At 40.5% G+C, this 23147-nt stretch overlaps 1 protein-coding gene across 1 annotated transcript in view; it reads left to right on the top strand.

Annotated features, from left to right (window-relative positions):
* Positions 1–23147, top strand: part of CD109 (CD109 molecule) — a 133798-nt gene that overhangs the window by 36381 nt on the left and 74270 nt on the right. The window contains exons 3-5 of the mRNA XM_084622946.1: positions 5377–5405; positions 11291–11521; positions 11639–11764. Coding sequence (XP_084479072.1) covers positions 5377–5405; positions 11291–11521; positions 11639–11764 — 386 coding nt within the window. The remainder of the gene's footprint in view (positions 1–5376; positions 5406–11290; positions 11522–11638; positions 11765–23147) is intronic.

The raw sequence follows: 23147 nt of genomic DNA on the forward strand, positions 1-23147 counted from the left end.
CTCCTTGTAATAACCTTTTATGTACTTGAAAAATGTTATCCTGTCCCCCCTCAGTCTTCTCTTTTCCAGACTAAACAAGCCCAATTTTTTCAATCTTCCCTAATAGGTCATGTTTTCTAGACCTGTAATAATTTTTGGAGTAACAGCCGTGTTAGTCTGTATTCGCAAAAAGAAAAGGAGTACTTGTGGCACCTTAGAGACTAACCAATTTATTTGAGCATGCTCAAATAAATTGGTTAGTCTCTAAGGTGCCACAAGTACTCCTTTTCTTTCTGTAATAATTTTTGTTGCTCTCCTCTGGACTTTCTCCAATTTGTCCACATCTTTCCTGAAATGTGGTGCCCAGAATTGGACACAATATTCCAGTTGATGCCTAATCAGCATGGAGTAGAGTGGAAGACTTAATTCTTGTGTCTTGCTCAGAACACTTCTGCTAATATATCCCAGAATGATGTTCGCTTTTTTTACAATAGTTTTACACTCTTTACTCATATTTAGCTTGTGGACCACTATGACCCCCAGATCCCTTTCTACAGTACTTCTTCCTAGGCAGTCATTTCCCATTCTGTATGTGTGCAACTGATTGTTCCTTCCTAAGTGGAGTACTTTGCATTTGTTCTTATTAAATTTCCTCCTGTTTACTTCAGACCATTTCTTCAGTTTGTCCAGATCATTTTGAATTATAATCCTTTCCTCCAAAGTGCTTGCAACCCCTCCCAGCTTGGTATCATCCTCAGATTTTATAAGTGTACTCTCCATGCCATTATCTAAATCACTGATGAAGATATTGAACAGAAACGGACCAAGAACTGATCCCTGCAGGGCCCCACTCGTTATGCCCTTCCAGCATGTCTGTGAACCACTGATAACTACTCTCTGGGAACTGTTTTCCAACCAGTTATGCACCCACCTTATAGTAGCTCCATCTAGTTTGCATTTCCCTAGTTTGTTTATGAGAAGGTCATGCGAGACAGTATCAAAAGCTTTACTAAAATCAAAATATACCACGTTTACCATTTCCCCCCTATCTACAAGGCTTGTTACCCTGTCAAAGAAAGATATCAGGTTGGTTTGACACTATTTGTTCTTGACAGATCCGTGCTGACTGTTACTTATCACCTTATTTGCTTCATTACCTTTCCGGATACAGAAGTTAAGATGACTGGTCTGTAATTCCCGGGTTGTCCTTATTTCCCTTTTTATAGATTGGCACGATATTTTCCCCTTTCCAGTCTTCCATGATGCTCTAATAAATTGGTTAGTCTCTAAGGTGCCACAAGTACTCCTTTTCTTTTTGCGAATACAGACTAACACGGCTGTTACTCTGAAACTTTTCAAAGATAATCACTAATGGCTCAGGTATCTCCTCAGTCAGCTCCTTGAATATTCTAGGATGCATTTTATCAGGCCCTGGTGACTTGAAGACCTCTAATCATTAATGTCCAAGTAATTTTTAACTTGTTCTTTCCCTATTTTAGCCTCTGATCCTACCTCTTTTTCACCGGCATTCACTATGTTAGATGTCCAATCACCACCAACCTTCTTGGTGAAAACTGAAACAAAGAAGTCATTTAGCACTTCTGCCATTTCCATATTTTTTGTTTTTGTTTCCCCCCCTCCCCCATTGAGTAATGGGCCTACCTTGTCCTCTTGCTTCTAATGTATTTGTAGAATGTTTTCAAGTTACCCTTTATGTCTCTAGCTAGTTTCATCTTGTTTTGTGCCTTGGCCTTTCTAATACTTGTATTATTTGTTTATATTAATCCTTTGTGATTTGACCTAGTTTCCACTTTTTGTAGGACTCTTCTTTTATTTTTAGATCATTGAAGATCTTCTGGTTAAGCCAGGGTGGTCTCTTTCCATCTTCCTATCTTTCCTATGCAGTGGGATAGTTTGATCTTGTGCTCTTAATAATGTCTCTTTGAAAAACTGCCAACTGTCTTCAAATGTTTTTCTACTTAGACTTGCTTCCCATGGGATCTTACCTACTTAACTCCATGAGTTTGCTAAAATCTGGCTTTTTGAAATTCATTATCTTTATTCTGCTGTTCTCCCTCCTACCATTCCTTAGAATGTGCAAATAAAACTAATTACACTAAGAAAATGCCCAGACTCCACAGCAGTGATTTCTCCTCCTGTTCGAAAATGACCTGCAGACTCAACATCTTCTCCCACTCAGCAAAGGGGTGACATTACTTTAGCACTGCATAAGAGTAAAGGAAACAGTTGATTAATATTCCATAGTTTGTGTGGCCCTGCAAACAGCCTCATGCAGGCTTCCTCAACCATACATTGAAAACAAAGAGCACTGCAGGGCAGGTCTGTGTGGCTAGCACCTGGCTGAGAGTAGAAGCCTTGAGGACACTAGGTTTTAGAATGCTACAATGTTAATGTTACAACTTAGGATATGTCTACATTGAAAACACTGCAGTGTGTGGGGAGGTGAAAGCTCCGGCTGGGGGTGGGGCCAGGGATAAGGGATTTGGGATGCAGAAAGTGGCTTCAGGCTGGGCCAGGGATGAGGGGTTTGGGGTGCAGAAGGTGGGTCCGGGCTAGGCCAGGGTGTTGGGGTGTGTGGGGAGGTGAAAGCTCCAGCTGGGGCTGGGTCCAGGGATGAGGGGTTTGGAGTGCGGGAGGGGACTCCGGGCTAGGCCAGGGGGGTTGGGGTGTAGGGTGTGTGTGAGGGGGTGGTACTTAGCACGGGGGGCAGTGTGTGGAGCCTTCCAGCCCCTGGCTGTCCCCGCCTAGTGGCTGCAGGGACCTGTGGCTGCTTCTAGGAGCAGTGAGGGGCCAGGGCAGGTAGGGAGCCTGCCCTAGCCCCGGGCCCCTGCTGCGCCGCTGACTGGACTTTTAATGGCCTGGTTGGCAGTGCCGACCAGAGCCACCAGGGTCCCTTTTTGACTGGGCATTCCTTCCTTTCCTGGACTAGATGACCTCTCGAGGTTCCTTCTAGTTCTACACTTCTATGATTCTAATGCCAAAGCTGACTTCAGTTTTGCAAAGTGTAGTGGGATATGGTGAATGGAACTGTGGGAAGAGCATAATACATTAATTTAGTATAACTTCCCAACACTTTAGGTATGTAATGTATATTATATTAATACCATGCATGTAATACCTATTAATGTGGTGTTTACTATGCCTTACACATGGTAGGAATGTAGGCTGACTAAATTAAACATGGGGGAGGCCTTATTTCTTGGAAGACAGGAGTACGGGGGATAAATTAATTAGCAGGCTGAAAACAGAATATTTGTGCTAAGATAAGTAAATGGATTAGTAAGCTAAGAGGCAGAACTGTACAGAGCATGCTGTACAGGGATTGGTTCCGACAAAGTAACCAAGCCAATCACAAAATGTGTTATGTAGTGTATAGTTAATGCAATGAGATGTGTAAATGTATATGGAAGGGAGAGGTTTGCTGTGTAACTTTGGATGTGTGGTATGCCCTACCCCTGATGCCCCATGCTTTAGCCTCATCAGCTCAGAGTAGCTCTGCTATATGCCAAATAAAGGAAACTAAGTGATGAGACTGGAGTCAAACTGCATTCTTGGGGAACTGATTGGAAGAGGTGGGAAGTGCTAACAAGTGATTTTTCCTTTCTTGGTATTCTACTGTTGAGAATAGCCCACTTCCACTTTAATTGAATTGTCTTGTTAGCACTGACTCCCCACATGGTAAGGCAACTCCCATCTTTTCATGTACTGTGTATATATACCTGCCTTCTGTTTTTTTCCACTCCATGCATCTGATGAAGTGGGTTTTAACCCACGAAAGCTTATGCCCAAATAAATTTGTTAGTCTCTAAGGTGCCACAAGGACTCCTCAGAGAATTTTGTGTGGGTTGCCCTGGTTCTATTCACATTACGTAAAGCAAAACTGTACTCATTTTCCTCAGACTTGCCTGCGCCATATAATTAAGTTACAGGGAGTGCCACTGATGGACCTCTTTCCATGGACCTCTTTCTCCTGTATTTCCATGCAGTAATCAGACTACAAAATGATGATAATAATGTGGGAGAGAATAGCGAGATCTGTTGTCATCAGATGAATTCAATAAGCTCTGTGACTGCTTTAGGTCCAAACCAGTGGCTGAATTTAAGAGGGAGCAGAGAGGTATTCCTGCTGCGCCCTCTTCCACAGGAATCCTGCTCCTGCAAGACAGAGCAGGATTCCCTGGGACCCAGGCCAAGGTGATGCTCTGTAAGGGTCACTTTGCTGCTCCACTGAGCAGGATCATGGTGCATGCTCATTAGATGGTGATGATGCTCTCTGATCTGCAGGCCATGCCCCCTTAGGTTGGTGTACCACTGAGTGCATTCCTGTATGCTAGAGGGGGATGCTACCTAACAGTTTGTGTGGGTTGGAATCTCGTCCTGCCCTCTCCTCCCTTTGTGTATTAGCCCTTAACTGGCATGCTTCTTTGCTTATTTTTTAGCAGACAAGATGTGCCTACTCCTCATTTTGGGCAGTTTGTTTTTTATTTGTTGGTTTCTCTGATTTGCTTTTTGTTAGAGAGACAAGGTGGGTGATGTAATATCTTTTATTGAACCAACTTCTGTTGGTGGGAGAGACAAGCTTTCGAGCTTACAGGGAGCTCACTGTCTTATTAGTTTAGATGATCTAAGGCCATTATTAGGACAGAGCTCTTTAGCTTTGCAAAAGATGAGCAGTGAGTTAGTTTCACTATGGGTTCAGTTGAATGAAATGCTTGGAGGTGATTTTTCTATCCAAGAGAGAGCTCACCAGTATAGAAAGCATTTCAAACACTTTTATAATGGAACTAATGAAGTGCACTAAACATTTGGCACAACACCAAGCGTGAGATTTTGTGCTGTGTCTCTTAGACCACCCTATGCCTGTCCCTACTAATAGCTGTTCAATTTTTCAAATTTTCCAAAATGATACACAAGAACTAAATGAAGGAGTGAAGCATTTGGAAGAAAGAATATTAGTCCATAGCTGTTGGTGTGCTAGAGCAGTGGTCAAGACCTCTGGAGAGAAGAGATGGGATTATATGCCACCTTTCTGCTCTCTTGGTCCTGGGACCTATCAGGGCCTGAACTTGCCTTGGCACAAAGCTGTTTTAACTTGCAATAGTTGATATAGGCCCCCAAGGAGCTGCTTTACTGGCCAGTGCATGGTTTTGTGGTTCTGCCCCTTCAAGCTCTGACACATCTTCTCCTCAGCCTGGAATGCCACCTATTCTGGGTCAGGAACTGCAGGAATGTGAATGCTCTGTGAGGATTGTTAGTTAATTGTTGCTGAGGATGCAAGTCACTAAGAGCTACAATCTTTTTAATATTGATGTTTTTGATAAAATGAGGCTTGCTGGCAGAACTTTATTTTATTTTTCTCTTCCCTTCTTAATTTAGGTTCCTTTGGAACTCTTGTTCTTCCAGCAGTAAGTATTCTTTTCTGGTACTACCTGACTTTCATAGCAAATGTTTGTGTTGGATAACTGCAGTCTCTCAATGCTTCTTTTATTGACTTAGGTTGATGACATGATATATTTTAGTGTTGTGCAAGGTGCAAATTATTTTGATACTCATGGAGTGGATGCCGCAGCTGACCAGTGAGCCAGGGAGATCCCATTCCAAATGTTTTTGTAGCTTGTTATAGAATAATTGAAGGGTTTAGAAGGCAAGTCCCAGCATCAGCTGGCATAGGACTCTAATATCTGAACAGCATTTACACTGATTAGTTTATGATTGGTAGACATCATTCTTCCCAACACACTGTGAATGCTAGGTGAATAGTGCCAAAACCCCCATCCACAAATATTAGATCAAAATTTTAAACAATTTCACATTGATTGTGTTCATACACAATACTCTGTTGGAATTACATTCTCTAGCAAACAAATTTTCCAACTTCAAACAATATGTTAATCAGATATTGGAGAATGTGTGAGAGGTGGAAAGTGCATTCTGAATTTGTAATCATAAGTATTCACATTGGAAACCTGATTTTAAGAGCTATGCTATCCTATCAAGGAACACATTTTACCAAGGGCTAGTTTTCAAAGGTTCTGAGCAACAGCAACTCCAAATGAAGTCAATGGGAGATGCAGATGCTAAGCATCTTTGATATTCAGACCCCAAATAACATGAATACTCAATCAAAACAACTGAATGTGACTGGCAAATATCAAATATTTGAAGCAACACTCACAGTGAACAGTTTGTGAATTGTGAGAAATCCATAGGTTGCAATATATTTGCACAAAACATTCATTCAGCAAACAGACTAAGAATTGAAGCCCATTCATGGATTCTTCATGAACAGAAAAGAGTTTAATTCACTGGCTATGTTAATTGTTAGTAATTATTGGCTCACTTCTTAAAGAGCCATTACATCTCCTCAAACCACTCCCATCTTAAATCCCATTATTTCCCACAAGCTTTGAAAGGAGGTAGTTGCTGTGATTACTAATGTATTTTAATACATAGTGAATAACCACATAAAAAGAGAAGAAAACTGATTTTGAGCCAGATCCTAGCCTATGAAAAGGTGGATTTGTGATGCTCCAGTGCTACAAAGCAGCCTTAAAGCTGTCCTAACAGGCCAGTGGGAGTCTTTCCTGGTGGGGAAATCCCTACAGCAACTCTAAGGCACCCTTCCAAGCTGTATTGCTGAAGCCTGGGCTTTGCTGGGGGAGATATGAGTGTGACCAGTGCATTCTTCAGTTCCTGGTGATCCCCACACACCATAGTGGCCTCTAGGGGACTAGTACAAGCTTGCACAATTTAGAGCAGCCCTGAGGCTGTGCTAATTTGTGATGAAGACTGAAACTGTGTACTGGCCAGTTCCAGGAAGTGTTAGATCTAAAGGTGGCTCTGATACACCCAAGGAGTCTGTAGAGTTCAGCTTATAGTGTCTTTAATTACTATCTGAAGCTATGATAACTAAGGCTAAGATTTTGTCTTGGTTATTTTTAGTAAAAGTCACGGACAGATCATGGGCAATAAACAAAAATTCATGGAGCCAGTGACCTGTTCATGACTTTACTAAAAATAACCAGGGTGCAGGGCTAGATAGGGGGAGGACTGGAGTCCCATGGGGGGATTGACAGGCTGACCTGGCTCCAGTGGCCGCAGCGGGGGATGCAGCCACGCGGGGCACACAGCCCACGCTCCAGAGCTGGCTGCAGCTGTGGGACAGGTGTGCAGACCTGACTGAAGCTCCCGCCAAGCCCTGGCCACAGCCGGAGAGGGATGCACAGTCCTGGGAAGCCACAAGAGGGCTGTGTGGCCCTGGCTGCAGCCCCACCAAGCCCGGGACTCTGTGGGGCTAGGGCACACGGCCCCAGCTGCAGCCCCTGGTGGAAGTGCGGTGCTGAGGCACACGGCCGTGTCTGCAGACCCCGCCAAGCCTGGGACGCTACGGGGCTAGGGCTCACGGTCTTGGCAGAAGCCGCCGGGCAGGGGCACATAGCTCTGGCTGCAGCCCTTGGTGGAAGCTGTGGGGCTAGGGCGCATGGCCTCGGCTGTGGCCTGGCTGCAGCCACCAGTAGAAACCACAAGGCTGGGGCTGCAGGGTCCTAGTTCCAGCTAGCCTCAGTTGCAGGGCAGGGGCGCACAGCCTCCTGAAGTGTAGAAGTCACAGAGGTCTGGTAAAGTCACAGAATCCGTGACTGCTGTGACCTCTGTGACTAAGTTGTAGCATTAATGATAACTAATTCATTCTTTCAAGGTGAGAATGTTCTTTTTCATTAGCATGGCTACAGTAGTCAACCATATTACCTACAGTGTAATTGTCTGGTAATACAATCTACATAATGTGTTACTGTGAGTTACTATTTTTGATTGTCATATTTTCCGAAAGAAACAGTAACTTCATGGGCTGAGGTGAGAGCTCATGACAGTAACTGATGTGATTTACAGCTGTACTTCTTTTATTCATAGCCCAGCTATTATTATTACTGTTATTGTTAAGAAAAAGAAAGTGAGGACAAGAATACCATTTGTGAGTGAGAATGATTTTTGTCATGGCTGAGGGAGGAGAGAATCATGAAAAAAAGATGGAGAGTGTAAGTGGGAAAGCACATAATAAGCTCCTATTGGACAGCACCCAAGAGTTGAGTAACTCCCATTTGGTCAGGAAATGCCCTTTTTAGAGTAGTTTTTTATGGAGCTGAGGAGTTGGAGTCAATGGCTACCATTATTTTAGCAGTGACTTCCTGAGCTTGTGGTCTCTGTCAGCTGAGAAATGTGACAAAGGACTCAAGTTACTTTTAGCAAAACAGTTATGCTACCTTATTTCCCTATTGCTGACTTCACAAGCCTGATAACTTCTGACATCAGCATCAAGAAGGATGAAATAGCCAGGGAAGTGACAGGAAGAAAAAAATGGATTTTTTTTTCAGGATGTGTTAGCATTATTGGGAAGTCAAAAAGTGATAGAGTAATCCATTTTGTTAATAATAATAAAATCTATGAAAAATGTATTTGGGAACTGCAAATAAACAATGTGTATTTTTCAGTAAAAAAAAAATCAAACTAAATCCTTGCAAGTGTGCTCATATAATAATTGTTAGAAATGTTTTCAATTGCTATGATAAAAGGGAGCAAGCTCTTTATTTGTTTTATCCATTGTTTTGAATCCTCTGAATATTTCTTGGACTTTTTCTTAGGGGAACTTGCCTGTTTCCACAATTAATACCATATCATTCAATATATTAAAATGTTCATATATTTAACTTAATTTTTTTTTACATATTGAGCCAATTTTTTGACAAAAGTTATAAGTGGGGCTGTGTCCCTTTAGTTAACATTTTCTAGAATATTTGTCCATGAAGTGTGAGAGGTTTAGAAGACATGAATCATATGTTCTTGGCAGTGAGTCTACTAAAAACTCCAGTTTAAAAAAAAAAAGCACCAAGTTTAGTGTGGCATTCCTCTTCAAAGATGTAGTTTGGTAAGTCCTCATTTGAATGATCGTCTTGGTTTCTGTGATAAATGTGCATTTGGCATAGGAAACAAAGATATAACTAGAGAGAGCAAAGAGAGTACAGTAGAACCTCGGAGTTACAAACACCAGAATTATGAACTGACCAGTCAACCACACACCTCATTTGGAACTGGAAGTACACAACCAGGCAGCAACAGCAGAAAGAGACGGAGAGAGCAAGCAAATACAGTACAGTACTGTGTTAAATGTAAACTACTGAAAAAAAAGGGGAAAGCAGCATTTTTCTTCTGCTTAGTCAAATTTCAAAGCTGTATTAAGTCAATGTTCAGTTGTAAACTTTTGAAAGAACAACCATAATGTTTTGTTTAGAGTTACCAACATTTCAGAGTTACAAACAACCTCCATTCCTGAGACGTTCATAATTCTGAGGTTCTACTGTATATTTTAAGATATTTTCCTTCATGCTGAACTCCTGATTTTCACTTTTTTTACTTGCTTATATAAATAGAAAATTTACAAAGGAGAACAAAAATTATTGATTTCTGTGTGCATGCACGTATAGATACACATTCTGTATAGACATACGATTTAATCTGTATAGTCATTGTATGGCATTTTCCCCACCCTGGAAATTCCATTCACTCATATGACCTTAAAACAAATTTTAAAAGCAAGAGAGAGTTTATTTACAGAATATGGTACGACATTTTTCAGTGCTGGGCCTGGTGAATTAACAGATGCAATTCTCATTACCAGTTTGAGGTGTGTACTTAATTTCCTGTATGTTTTACTGAAAAATGTCAATCTATTGCGTTTAAATTGATTTGATTTCAGATTCCATATTTACACCTTTCTAACTGCAAACAAAAGGCCATGTCACACCATAAGTTTTTTTTTTTTTTTTTTTAACCAGAAATCATCTGGGTGTTTTGTTTAAAAATCTGATGGCACAACAGGACCCAGAATTTGGGTTAGCATGGGTCAAGGATCCACAGTACCTGAGGCTCACTCATTATGCAATGCCTCATTCAGGGTGAAACTCCCCTGTGTACCACCTGACTCTCTACACTACTCAGGCCCTGCATAGGGCATGCATATCTGCTAGGTACTGCTGAAAGGATTTCTGCTCTGAACCTGCATAGAAAGCTATGATGGCGGCCAGTGGGGGGCGGAGCCTGGAGATTTACATTTATTATTGTTTTTTCCTTAAAGTATTGGGGGGAGGGGGATAATTATTTTGAAAAGTATTATTAGAAAAATTATAGTGTGTGCGCTACGTACAAACTTTTAAGCCACTGTAACATGGCCAAATAAAACCCAGTTTTCCCTGAAAGGCACTCTTCCCAGGGTGATGGCCCAGTTCCCCAATGCTATTTAAGTGCCTAATCCCCCTCCCCCATCCAATCCGGCATACTCTCCTTATCAGGCCTTTTGTTCAAACTTTCCAGGAAAATTCATTAGCAGACAATGACCAAGTCGGGAAAATTTCAGCCCCCAAAGTGAAAATTGTGGAAATTGTTAAGCAATTGAACTAAAAAAAAGGAGATTGGGGCGAGTTAAGTGGAAATGCTTAGGCAACTTTAACTATAAATTTTTCTCAGTGCTCCAGCTATATATATACATACATAGAAAGCCTCCTGCTTGCATTTTGGTTGAGTCTGATTATAGGCAGGAATAAGAAGAAAAGGTTTCAGAAAGGCATATCTGAATGCAAGTTCTCAGACAACTAGCGGGTAATTGCAAGGAATGACACTTTTAGAGTCAGACTCCTAGCTACCAAGTGCAATGTTTCTTCAGCCTGCTGGGGCATGTCTATGGAAAATTATGGATGTTGGTTCCATAACAGGCCAAACTACTCAGGAAATAGGTTGGCTTGTTAGGAAGTCCAACAATCAACTCTGCATCCAAACAGCTAAGGATCTCCCTATGGGGAGGAATGGTAGGCTGCTTATCACTATCACTTCAGGATTTTGCTCACAAGGGAAAAGTACCTCTGTGCAATCAGAAGTAGTGCAAGTGGCTGTATATCCCAGGCAGTCTGCAGAGCTACTTACTGAGGAGGTTGCTTTCTGCTGGAGTGAGCCATTTGTTTCAGATTTCTCCAAAATGATATATTTAAAGGCCAAACTAGCTGGGTGGAAATGTACCTAGCAAGCACTATTTGAAAACAGGAGGCCTCTCAGAGAAGTACATATTCACAAGAATGAGACAGTTTTCACACAACAAAACATATTTCTCTTTTTGTGAACTAAATCAGTTGACCTGCTCCTAAAGGTGTCAGGGTGTACATGACATGTCTTTATGAAACACGCTTACCTTTCATGTTTACAAATTGCAGTACATGAGACTGTAACAGAGATACTCTTTTTCTTTCAGCTGCCTTTGAACAGCAGGGCTGGCAGTTATGAGTTACTGGTGAAAGGCCATGCCGAGGGCCGGCTGTTATTCTCTAACAGCACCAGCCTGTTATTTGAGCACAAGAGTATCTCTGTCTTCATCCAGACTGACAAGTCTCTATATAAACCAGGCCAAGAAGTGAAGTTTCGGGTTGTCACTGTTGATCCTGATCTCAAACCCTTCAAAACTTCTCTAAGCATATACATCCGGGTGAGTACACATTGGAAATCTAGCAATAAACTGGAATCAGCTTGACATTTGAATTTCCAGTCAAGTCATGCTCCTGAGTATGCTCACATTTAACATGCAACATGGGTTTTACTTTAGGACCCTCGAGGGAATTTGATTCAGCAATGGTTGTCAGAGAAAGGTGATTTGGGTATGGTTTCCAGAAGATTTCAATTATCAACAAGCCCTCTACTTGGAGACTGGTCAATACAAGTACAAGTCAATGTGAGTATTAACACTGTTGAATTGTATAGAAGGTAAGTTCCTCCTGCCAGACAGTGAAATTCCCCACAGTTTAAGAATGAAATCTACATTTGCAATGATGAGACAAAACAGAAACAAGTATAAGCCCTGATCCTGCAATGAGGCTGAGCCCTCTTGAAGTCAATGTGGGTCTGCCTGTACAGAGCTCATTGCAGGACTGAGGCTATAGGCTGGGATAATTAACAAAACCTAGGTAAAGGTTTTAATAGTATATGGTTTTGTAGCAAACTAGAATTCTGGACATTCTAAATTAAGGTGCATATTTCATCCTGAGCTTTGAGTTTTGGTTTTGACAGATAACGTTACAACTTAAATGTTGTTTACATTTTTTTTTAATAAATGTTCCTTCATGAAGGAAAAAAGTCATGGAAGGTTACAAGCAGACTATTCTGGTGTCTTGAGAAGAGGCACACTTAGATTTATTAATGACAGGCAAGTTTACAAAAAGTCAACACGGTATGCAGCCAGTCACTGGCTAAAGAGGCCATAGAATCAAACACTGGAGCTGTAATTTTAAAAAGGGCTGGATAGTTTTATTTCAGCAGAACCTCAGTAATTTATACTAGTGATTGGGAGAGCCATTAAAAATGACTGAGTTATGCACAAAGCAAATAAGTGAGTAATAAAGCAATGATAAGGCATCACAAAATGTGTCACTAAACTTTGGTTAGCTGGTAAGTTGTAATTTATAATAGGTTCTAACTGTTTACAATATTCCATGGGATACCAGTAAACGTAATGTATATTTTGTAAATGTACATGTCATAGAGGTTAATAATGACTGCTCTAAAAGTGTACTGTTTTGTAGTCACATTTCCAAAATTTCCTCTAATATGGCTCTCAGAAATTCAGCTTCATGTTTCCTATCCAGTTTGTGCTTGCAAATTCCCATCTGGGTATGTAAATTATTGCTTGTGTACATACAAATTCAGGGCCTGCTCCAAAGCCCAATGAAGTCAATAGAAAGAATCCCATTCACCTAAATGAGTTTTGGATAGGGTGGGGGGTTGGGGGCTCAAGTTTAAAGACTGGTTTAAAAGTGTGTAATTTTAGTTTTAGTTTGCTGTTCACAAAAGTTTAGAGATTCATAAAGTCTAAAGTGGGCGATAGTAGCAGTCATGGATACATTTAAGGATCTGATTCTGCAAACATTTACTACTGAGTATGGTGTTCCCTACTGTTAGTAGATCCACTGAAATCAGGATCGTAAGCATTGTTCTCTGTAGCAATGATTCCGGGTTTGGGCCTTTGGTTTGTAACTGTCTATGGGGGAGAAAATAAAAGACAAAGTTGGAAAAGCTCCTTATTGGAAAGGAAAAAAGAAAAATTCCTTAGCTTCTGTTTTGACTAGTGTGGTAGCTCTAAGAGAACAGAGGAAAAGCCATACAGGGGAGGTGAGTTCTTGTCAGATTATAAGAACTCGTTCTGCAACTGGTAAGCCACCCAACACATATTACAGGATATGAATAAATCTCAGTAAAAATGTAGTGTTCCCAAAAACCTGAAGTTTTGAAATTTAGGAATCTACAGCAAAGTTCAGGGAAAGCATATACCGCTTGGAGCTTCACACATAGGGCTTAGCATGGCACTGGATACAAACGCAATATGAAAAAGAGAATGAGATCACATATTGCTGCAGAGAGAAAATTAGGACACTATTTAGTGTCATCCCAATGACTGGCAGCAGTTCACAAAGCAAATTAGCACAAAACATATGCAACTTGCTTAGCCAAATAAGCTTTAGGGACTATATAAGCCTGAGCAAGAAGGGGAATTTCAGTGAGCCCCAAATGTCAGGTCAGTCTTGAAAGACATTGGCTGTGGCTTGATAAAGCCTGAGCCATTTAGCTCATTGTGCTTGTATCTTGGAGACAACACAACACAAACCTCAGATTCAAGCATGTGTATTATTTTCCATAATAATTCTCTTTTCCCTTCTGGCTCTCATGCATGCTCAGATTTGAGCTTCACACTGTACAATGATAGAATATTTTGCAGCATTTCTGTGCGAGGGAGCCTATGCTCACATACTATGGAGATGTCTTATGTTGATGAAGGTCTTATATTTTCAGAACACTAAATATCAATGAATATACTTCTGAATTTGTATAGGAAGAAGGGAATTATCATACTGGATCCATCCAGTGGACTATCTCATCCAATATTTTGTCTCTAACAGCAGCTAATAGCATATGCTTCAGAGGACTGTGCAGGAAACCCTGCAGAAGACAATGGTAGAGTAACTTGCCTCCAGGAAAAGTTTCTTCTTGACTCCATTAGTTAGGAGTTGGCTTATGCCCTGAAGCAAGAGAGTTCATTTTCCTTTCCAAAACTCTTGGGGCCAGATTCTGACCCCCTTATGCTAAGTAACACCTTGCTCCATGAAATGCTCTCATTTATTTCCATGGCATCACTCCAGGAGTAAGGTAGTAATCAAACAGAGTAAGGATATCGGAATCTGGCCTTAAAAAAAAATCTTTATTACTATAACTCTGGATGTTCCTCTTGGGTAAAATTTTCAAAAGTGCCTAAGTCACTTAGGAGCTTAAGTCCCATTGACTTTCAGTGGAACTTAGGCTCCTAAATCTTTTGAAAATTTTACCTGTTATCCCTATAATTATAGAATCATAGACGTTAGCTTTGATAAAAACCTTTGAAGCTATCTAATTCAGGAGTTCCAAAAGGTATTCATAGTGTGGACCACATTTAAATACAGAGATTGTCTTTCTGCAGATCACTAGCAAGTGCTTCATGGATTATCAGAGGTCTGTGGAACATACCAACCCCTGCTAATGCAGGATTGGTCCCTGTACTATATTTTCTGGTGCTTTGTCCAGTTTGTTGTTAGAAGTCCTGAAATCCAAGGCATCCACAACTTTCCTTGCAGACTATTGAACAATCTGATATGTCTCACTGCTTAGGAAAATTTTGCTGTTACTCAGGCTAAATATTCTCTTTATTCTCTTGCTCATCCCCATTGTTCTTATACACTTATTTGTGCCACCCCAAATTTGTGCCACCTCTCTCTTCCTGGAGTCAACAGCTTTCACATGTAAGATGATTATCATGCTTCCCTCTGCTCCAACTCTGTCCCTGGCCAGCCAATGTCCTGCTCCCACCTGCCTCCTGTGTGGTATTGTGCCCCAAGTCAGCATGGAGCTGTGTTCCACACTATGCAGAGGGTGAACACCTTTTGTATGGCTCCCATGGAGATTCCACCCTAGTGCAATGGAACTGCACTGATTTGGCTACAGATGATGGAGCTGGATTTGCCTCAAGAAGAAGAGGTCCCTTGCGTCTAAGTGTTCAAAGAAAAAAATTGTTTTATCTATTTATATGTAAAGTTGTACAAATGCACCAGCTATCCTTCCAAGCAGGGTTACACAGAACTTATGTGTACCATTAGGGAAAACTTAGTTGCTGCAGGATATAGAGATTGGCTCAAATGGTAAGATCTGAATACTGAGCATGATCAGAACTTTCCCAGAATTCTAGGGTGTTCAGATTTGGCTTTTAGTTTGGCCTGTTGTACACATAAAGGCCTTTTGCAACATTCAGATCTGGATTGATATTTGGATCTGATTGGCAAGGAGCTGAGACTGGGATCCATCCCCCCACTCCAATCCCCCTGTCAGAGCAGGGCCCCCTCACACTCTGAGCCCTCTGCTGGGGCAAGGCCCGCTCATACTCTCATCTCCCTGCTGATAGTCTCAGCTCTTCACCAGCCAGCAATGCTACATCTTCCCTGGGCCTGCAGGGTCTGCCGTGGGCTGGACTGGGCAAGGCCTCCTAATCTCTATGTTGTCAGTGCTACCTCTTCTCCCTGCTGGCTGCACAGACCTGTGGCCTGGGTCAGAGCTGCGTTGGACTGGCCAGCACCATATGGGTCATCTATGTGCTGAGCTGGTTCTCGATGTTCATTCAGGTGCCATTCAGCACCCTGGCCATCGATGAGACATTTTTTCCCCAGCCTGCACCCCCTACTCCCCAGGGTAGGTTTAGTCTATCACCACCCCATACCCCACTGCTCTGGGATGGGACTAGCCAGCTAACCACCCACAAGTAGCTGCATCCTCAGTGGGCAGGTGAAAATGGAGATGCCTGCTTCCACCTCCCTGCTGTTGGAATAATCATGGTATTGGACTAATTTAATTATTTCTGCATAGTCCATGAAATTTTGATTTTCATAGGTCCCTATTAATAGGACTCTGCATGACTGCAGGGGTTCATCCCCTAGCAGCTTCCAGTGCAGGATTGGGAGCTTTTACAGTACATCTTTAAGAGAATATATACTTCATAATTAAAAACAAAAATGATTTTTTACAAAATCATAAAATGTTACTATAAATTCACTCAGTCTAGATAGGTTTCAGAGTAACAGCCGTGTTAGTCTGTATTCGCAAAAAGAAAAGGAGTACTTGTGGCACCTTAGAGACTAACCAATTTATTTGAGCATGAGCTTTCGTGAGCTACAGCTCACTTCATCGGATGCATACCGTGGAAACTGCAGCAGACATTATATACACACAGAGATCAGCTGGATAGTCAGTTGCAATGCAAAAGAAGTGGAGTTTTTTAAAAAAATGTTGCCCACTAGATGTCAGTATAACCAAGAAAAAGCCTTAATAGAAAACTAGGATAAAAGCACTGAAATCTGCATGCTTCAGGCATTGCAACAGAAAAGTCCTATGATGTTTTTTCCCCTAATACAGGGCTTTAGCATTATTTCTCCTTGACAGCAGAGACAAAATTTTAAGTGTACATTCTATTCCCACAGGGGGAAACAATATACAAATTTGTAGTATTCAGTATTCATTTACTAATAGTGCTGACTGAAAATTTTTCAACAGTGTTTTTCTGCAGAAAATGCTTTTTTATTGAAACAGAGCTTCTGTGGGAACCTGTCAATTCTGATGAAATTTTGTTTAGAAAAAATCAAAATTAAGTGTTTGTTAAAGTTGAAACATTCCATTCCAATAAGGTCAAAACAGAACATTTCAACCATATCAAAAAAGCTTAGTTTCTATTTTTTCTAAATGAAATGTTGTCAAAATTAACACGTTCCCATGGAAATTTTTTATTTCAATTAAATGATTGAGTTTAAATTAAATGGAAGGGTAATCAAAACCAGTTAGTTAATTATGGTTTTTGATTTCTAAAGGGCAGACTTTGGGAAATTAAAGAAATTAGCTAAAGAAATCAACTAGATTGAAGAGTTCAAGGACTTAAATGTGGAGGAGGCTAGGAATTTCTTCAAATCAGTTATACAAAAACTATCTGAAAATTTGCACCCCCAGCAATAGGAAAAAATTTGCAGGGAAGAGCTCCATACCCAGCTGGATGAATAATCACCTAAAAAATTTTTAACAGGAGTAAGCAGAGTGCCTATGAGGAATGGAAAAAGGGGTTGATTCGCAAAAAAGCTACATTGTGTAGGTTACAAAATGTAGTAATAAAGTGAAAAAGGCTAGAAGTCAAGCTGAATTAACTCTTGCCAAGGAAATTAAAATAAATAGTAGTTTTTTTAGTTATGTAAATAAAAAGAGAATATGGAAAGATGAGGATGGGCCATTGGGCAGTGTAGATGGGAAGGAGATTAAAGATAGTCTAGGTATGGCCCAAAACCAAGATGAATACTTTGCCTTGGTAGTCAGTAAGGATGATAATATGGAACATGTGCATTAAGGCAGTACGGCTGGTGGAATGGGTGTCTAGAAATGGAAATTAGCACATTCAAGATGGAAGAAAAACTTTCAGTTCAATGCGCTCAAATTGCGGGGTTGAGTAATTTCTATCCCAGAATACTGAAAGAACTGGTACATAAGATTGCTAGTCTGGTAGCAAGGATTTTTAATAAATCTATCTATTCATGGGTAGGACCATATGACTGGAGAATAACTAACATTGTACCTATATTTAAGAAAAAGAAGAAAAGTGACCCGGGCAATTACAGAGCCATTATTCTGACCTCAGCAGTATGCAAGGTTTTAGAATAAATTGTGAAGGAATGAATAATTAAATTCAGTGAGGTAAATGGTAAAGGTGATGTATGCAACATGGATTTACTAGAGGTAAATCATGTCAGGTTAACTTGATTTCCTTCTTTGAGAAAATAACTGATTTTTTTAGATAAGGGGACTGCATGCAGTAGATTTAATATACTTGGACTTCAGTAAAGCATTTGACACAATACCACATGGGAAATTATTAATTAAATTAGGGAAGATGGGGATCAGTACAAGCATTGTAAGGTGAATAAGGAACTGGCTAAAGGGGAGAAGGCAACGGGTTGTGCTGAAAGGTGAATTATCACATTGGAGGAAGGTTACTAGTGGAGTTCCTCAAGGATCCATCTTGGGACCAATCTAAGTCAATATTTTTATTAAAAGACCATCGCACAAAAAGTAGGAGTGTACTAATGAAGTTTGCTCATGATACATATTTGGGAAGCATCATCAGTACAGAGGAGGATCAGAATATTATACTGGAAGATCTGAATGACCTTGAAGACTGGAGTCACAGAAATGGGGTGAAATTCAATAGTACAAAAGTACAAAGTAATGCACTTAGGGTTTAATAATAAGAATTTCTGCCACAAGCCGGGGGCTCATCAGTTGCAGGTGGCAGTGGAGAAGAGAGACCTGGGTGTGTGGGTTGATCACAGGATGACTACAGGCCACCAGTCTGATGTGGCTGTGAAAAAGACAAATGTGATACTAGGATGTATCAGGTGAGGCATTTCCGGTAGATAGAGAAGCATTAATGCCATTGTACAAGGCACTGGTAGACCTTGTTTGGAGTACTAGGTACAATTCTGGGCATGCATGTTCAAAAAAGATTAATTTAAACTGGAACAAGAGCAGCTAGGATGATCAGGGGAATGGAGGGCCTGTCTTATGAGAGGAGACTGGAAGAGCTTGGCTTGTTTTGTCAAGCAAAAAGAAGGCTGAGAGGGGATATGGCTAAAGGACAATGTTGGCACAAGAATAAGTGGATATAAACTGGCCATGAACAAATTCAGGCTGGAAATTAGAAGATGGTTTCTAATCATCAGAGAGAGGGATGAGGTTCTGCAACAGCCTCCCAATAGGAGTTGTGGGGGCAAACAACTGAATTAGTTTTAAGGGAGAGCTGGACAGATTTATGAGTGCAATTGTATGATGACGTTGCTTGTGATGGTAAGGGACAGAACTTAGCAGTCCTGGGGCTCACTTCTGGATTATGTTTTGTGTTCCTAAACCTCATGCTTCAGGGTTTCAGTCGGCCACTGGCAGGGGTCTTAAAAGGCTTTCTCCCCCTCCCCCAGTATATTCTGGGAGGGTTTATTTTTTATCTCCTTCCTCTGAAGCATCAGGGATGGCCAGGGGTGGTGATAAGACATTGGGTAGGGATAAGGCCAGGGCTATGAGGTGTCTCTGAGTATTCTCTTAGGTGCTTGGCTGGATGGTTCTTACTCACATGCTCAGGGTCCCTAACTAATCCCTGTATGTGGGCTTGGGAAGGAACATTGTTTTTTTCCCCCATTCCCCTGCATTGTCAGGGGAATGTGTCACTTGTCAGGATTATCTGGGAATATCTCACTTAATCTTTCCCCAGTGATTGTAGGGGCCTCAGTCCCTTCTGTTGTTTGCCAGTGGCACATAACAGTCTGGTTTCCTGTGGGCTGTAATACTTTGGTCTAATTTTGGTTGCTGGGTTTAGTGTGCTGGTACTGAGTGGTGTTGGTGACCTTGATATACAGGAGGGCAGACTAGATAATCTGGTGGTCCCTTCTGGCCACAAATGCTATGAAATGGCATTTTCCAACTGAAAAAACTTTTTGAACAGCTAGGCATTCTGCTGTGTTTTGTTGTAGGCTCCTGTATGCCTGACAGTTTGTATAATTACATTAATTTGGCTTCAGTATCTACAGTCTGAAGCCCTCATGATAGATATTACGTTGCTGTCAAATTACTCACATTTCCCTACAAGTTTTTCATGCCAAAATCTATCTAGAAATTAATTAATCACTTAGATTTCACTTTAGTCCTGCAGTCCTGTCTTCTCTCATAGGTGTTCAGATCCTCTACCATGTCTGGTATCCTAGATGTTTCTGTGTATGTTATTAATTAGCGTTATTATTTTGTTCTAATTATCTTTGGTTAATGTTTGATTTGCATTTGATTTAGGAAAGAGGGGTGGGAGTGTGATGCCACAATAGCTACTTGAGTTAGTGGATAGTGGTCTGTGTGAAAAGATAGGTTTCAGAGTAACAGCCGTGTTAGTCTGTATTCGCAAAAAGAAAAGGAGTACTTGTGGCACCTTAGAGATTGGTTAGTCTCTAAGGTGCCACAAGTACTCCTTTTCTCTTTGTGTGAAAAGACTAATCTTTATTTCCCAGCCCCATTCAGGTAGTATGGGTCAAGGATCTGTACAAGAATATGGAAGGGGAATGCCAAAACCAAAATTTAAAAAAATATAATAATCCATGTCCCATTTAAGAAGGCCTCCAAACTGATTCCACCTGGCAGAGAGCCTAGATCTTATTGTCATTAGGAGGCAAGCAGGCTTTCTTCCTTTCTCTTAGGTGTCAGGTTGGGGAAGGAGCATCTTATTGAAGTTCATAAGGCCCTTACCTCAGCGCCATCAAACATACAATCAGAAGAACAAAAGTCTCTAGGTCCAGATCAGGCTGGTGAATCTGCATGCTATAGCTGCCAGCATTATTGTTGTTGTTTACCACCACTGCTGCCCCTCCCCTTAACAAAAATTACCCCTTAGAATAGAGGTTTTCAGACTTCAAGACCAAGCCTACTGTATCTAAGAGTCAAAATTACTCGGTGCCCAACCTTCATGATTTTAATCAATGTAGTTCTAATGGATTCGTGTTTTGACACTATACTTTTAATTGACACTTGTACCATCGCATTGTGGGCTGCACATTCCTAGTGCTACACATACTACAGTTTGAGAATTGCTAACAGAGCAAAGCTCACATGTACTTGACTTCTCTTCCTCCTTCCCTCTTACTATCACACTCTCCTTACATCTTATCTCAAATTAGATTATAAATTCTCAGGACATTTACTAAGTGTTATCACATAATGGTTTCTGAGATACAACAATTGTTACTCCGAGCAGGATTATAACTGTGGTAATTCAGTTTTTACTTTTGGTAAATGCTAAGTTTTAAATGGTGACCAGAGCACCAGAAGATTGGAGAAAGGCAAATGTTACACTGATTTAAAAAAAAAGAAGAATGTTTGGCATTTATTTCCCCACAATTCTAACTTCTATCTCAAGGAAAACAATGGAACACAAACATGAACAGTAGTAAGAAGCATGAATTAAAAAAAACAACCAAATTTTTATGGGAACAGAATAAAAATTTAGTGGAAAGCCATAGATGTAATATTTGATATCAGCAAAGCATTTGAAATACTGTCTTATGAAATCATGTTCTCACTTATTTCAACCTAAATAAGATATGCACTCTATAATAGATAGAAAACGAGCTGTGGGACCACAAAATAAGGATTAGGATAAACAGCAAAATACTGAATTGAAAGGAGGTGATTAGCAGGGAACTGTAGAGTTCTGTGTTAGGTCCTGTCCTATTAAATAAGATATGAATGAACTAGAAGAGTGAGCAGACATAATGTTAATGACATTTGGAGTTATTACTGACTTGAAAGGAGATGCAGACACTACAGATAATAGAAAAGGACCTACTAATATTTAGAAACAAATTGTAAACTGTAAAGTGCTATTTCCCTACCCCAATCCAAACATCTCAGCCCTCCTGAGTCTGGTTTAACACAGCTACTACAGTCTCAAAGTAAAGTCACCACTACTATACTCTGGTGCACAACATGCAGAGTGAAATCCTGACACCATTGAAATCAGTGTCAAAACTCCCATTGATTTCAGAGGAGCCAGGATTTAACCCACAGTAATTACAGGAAACCCTTCCAGCCTGAATCTTTTCCTTAGGATTCCACAGAGAATGCCTTACCAGTAAACAGATCTCTTCTAATCCCTAGCTTCTTCTATCCGAGGGGTATACCCTTGTATCAGGTAGGCTAGCATCAGCTGCAGCAGTCAGCTCTACTTTATTTAATCTCTCTTTAGCCAGGTCATTACTTGCTAACACTGCCAGCCTATTGCAGGCAGAGAATAACAAAATGGAATTCAACTTTGAATTATATTTCTCCACATGTTTCAGCTTGCATGTTTTCCAGCAAAACACAGCTATGCAATGAAGAAGGAAAAATCTGGAAAGTTGTAATGCTGAAAGAGAAGTAGGGGTGACAGTTGGTAGTGCATCACTACTATGATTGTTTTGTTATTTATTTATATTATAATAGAGCTTAGAATCGAGGGCCCCATTGTTCAAGGCACACTATATATATATGTCAAAAGAGACAGTCCTTGCCATGAACAATTTACAAGATATGAGCCTGGAATATGGTATGGTAGGAAAAAAAAAGCCAATGTAGTTTTGGGTTGCATGCACAAAGCAAGCAGTTTTGGGTCAGGGAAGAAGTAATTTCTCTCTGTAGCCATGCTGAGAGTACACCTGGAATATTGTGTTTATTTTTGTACATCTGATTACTAGAAACAAATTAAATGGGAAGGAATTCAAAGAAGAGTTAAAAATATCCCTAGTGGGCTGGATGGAATCCTTTAGTCAGTAGGTTTGGAGTTGGAAAGAAGGATTATACTTGCATTTACTAAGTAATATATATTTAAAGGGCATAAACATCAAAAAGGAATAGGAATTATTTAGCATAGTTTAAGGCGTTTTAGCTAGGAGTATGGTAGTGAGATTCAGAGAAAATGGATGTGATTATGAGGAAAATTTCCTGACAGTAAGATTTATTAGTTTACGAAATAGTTTCCTAAGGAAAGTGATGGAAGTCCCTTTGCATGGCATATTTAAAACTAGATTGGACAAATCACTAGTAAATGCACACTAGGGAACAATCCACTTTGACAGACAGATGGACTAGATGACCTAGTAGGGTCTTTTTCATTCCATGATTCTATGAATCTTTGACTTTTTGATATTGCTGCCAGGGAAGTTGTCAACTTAAAGAAATTGCTGCCAAAGGCTCTAAACTCACTTTAATCTATGTCTTCTGCTGCTAGCGGGGACAAGTAACTCTTTCAATCCCAGACTGGTGCATTGGGGTGCACAGAAAACTTATTTCAAGAAGGAAAATACCTCCCCTTTCCTGGCTTTAAAAGCAGTGAACTGCTAATGCTTAGCTCAGCAAAATGGACTGTGTATGGGTAAAATTTAATTTAATTCCTAGAATAGGTTTACGTCTTTAATAAGCATCGGGCATACAGTAAAATGCAG

This window comes from Lepidochelys olivacea, assembly GCF_965140295.1.
Source record: "Lepidochelys olivacea isolate rLepOli2 genome assembly, chromosome: 3".
NCBI lineage: Eukaryota > Metazoa > Chordata > Testudines > Cheloniidae > Lepidochelys > Lepidochelys olivacea.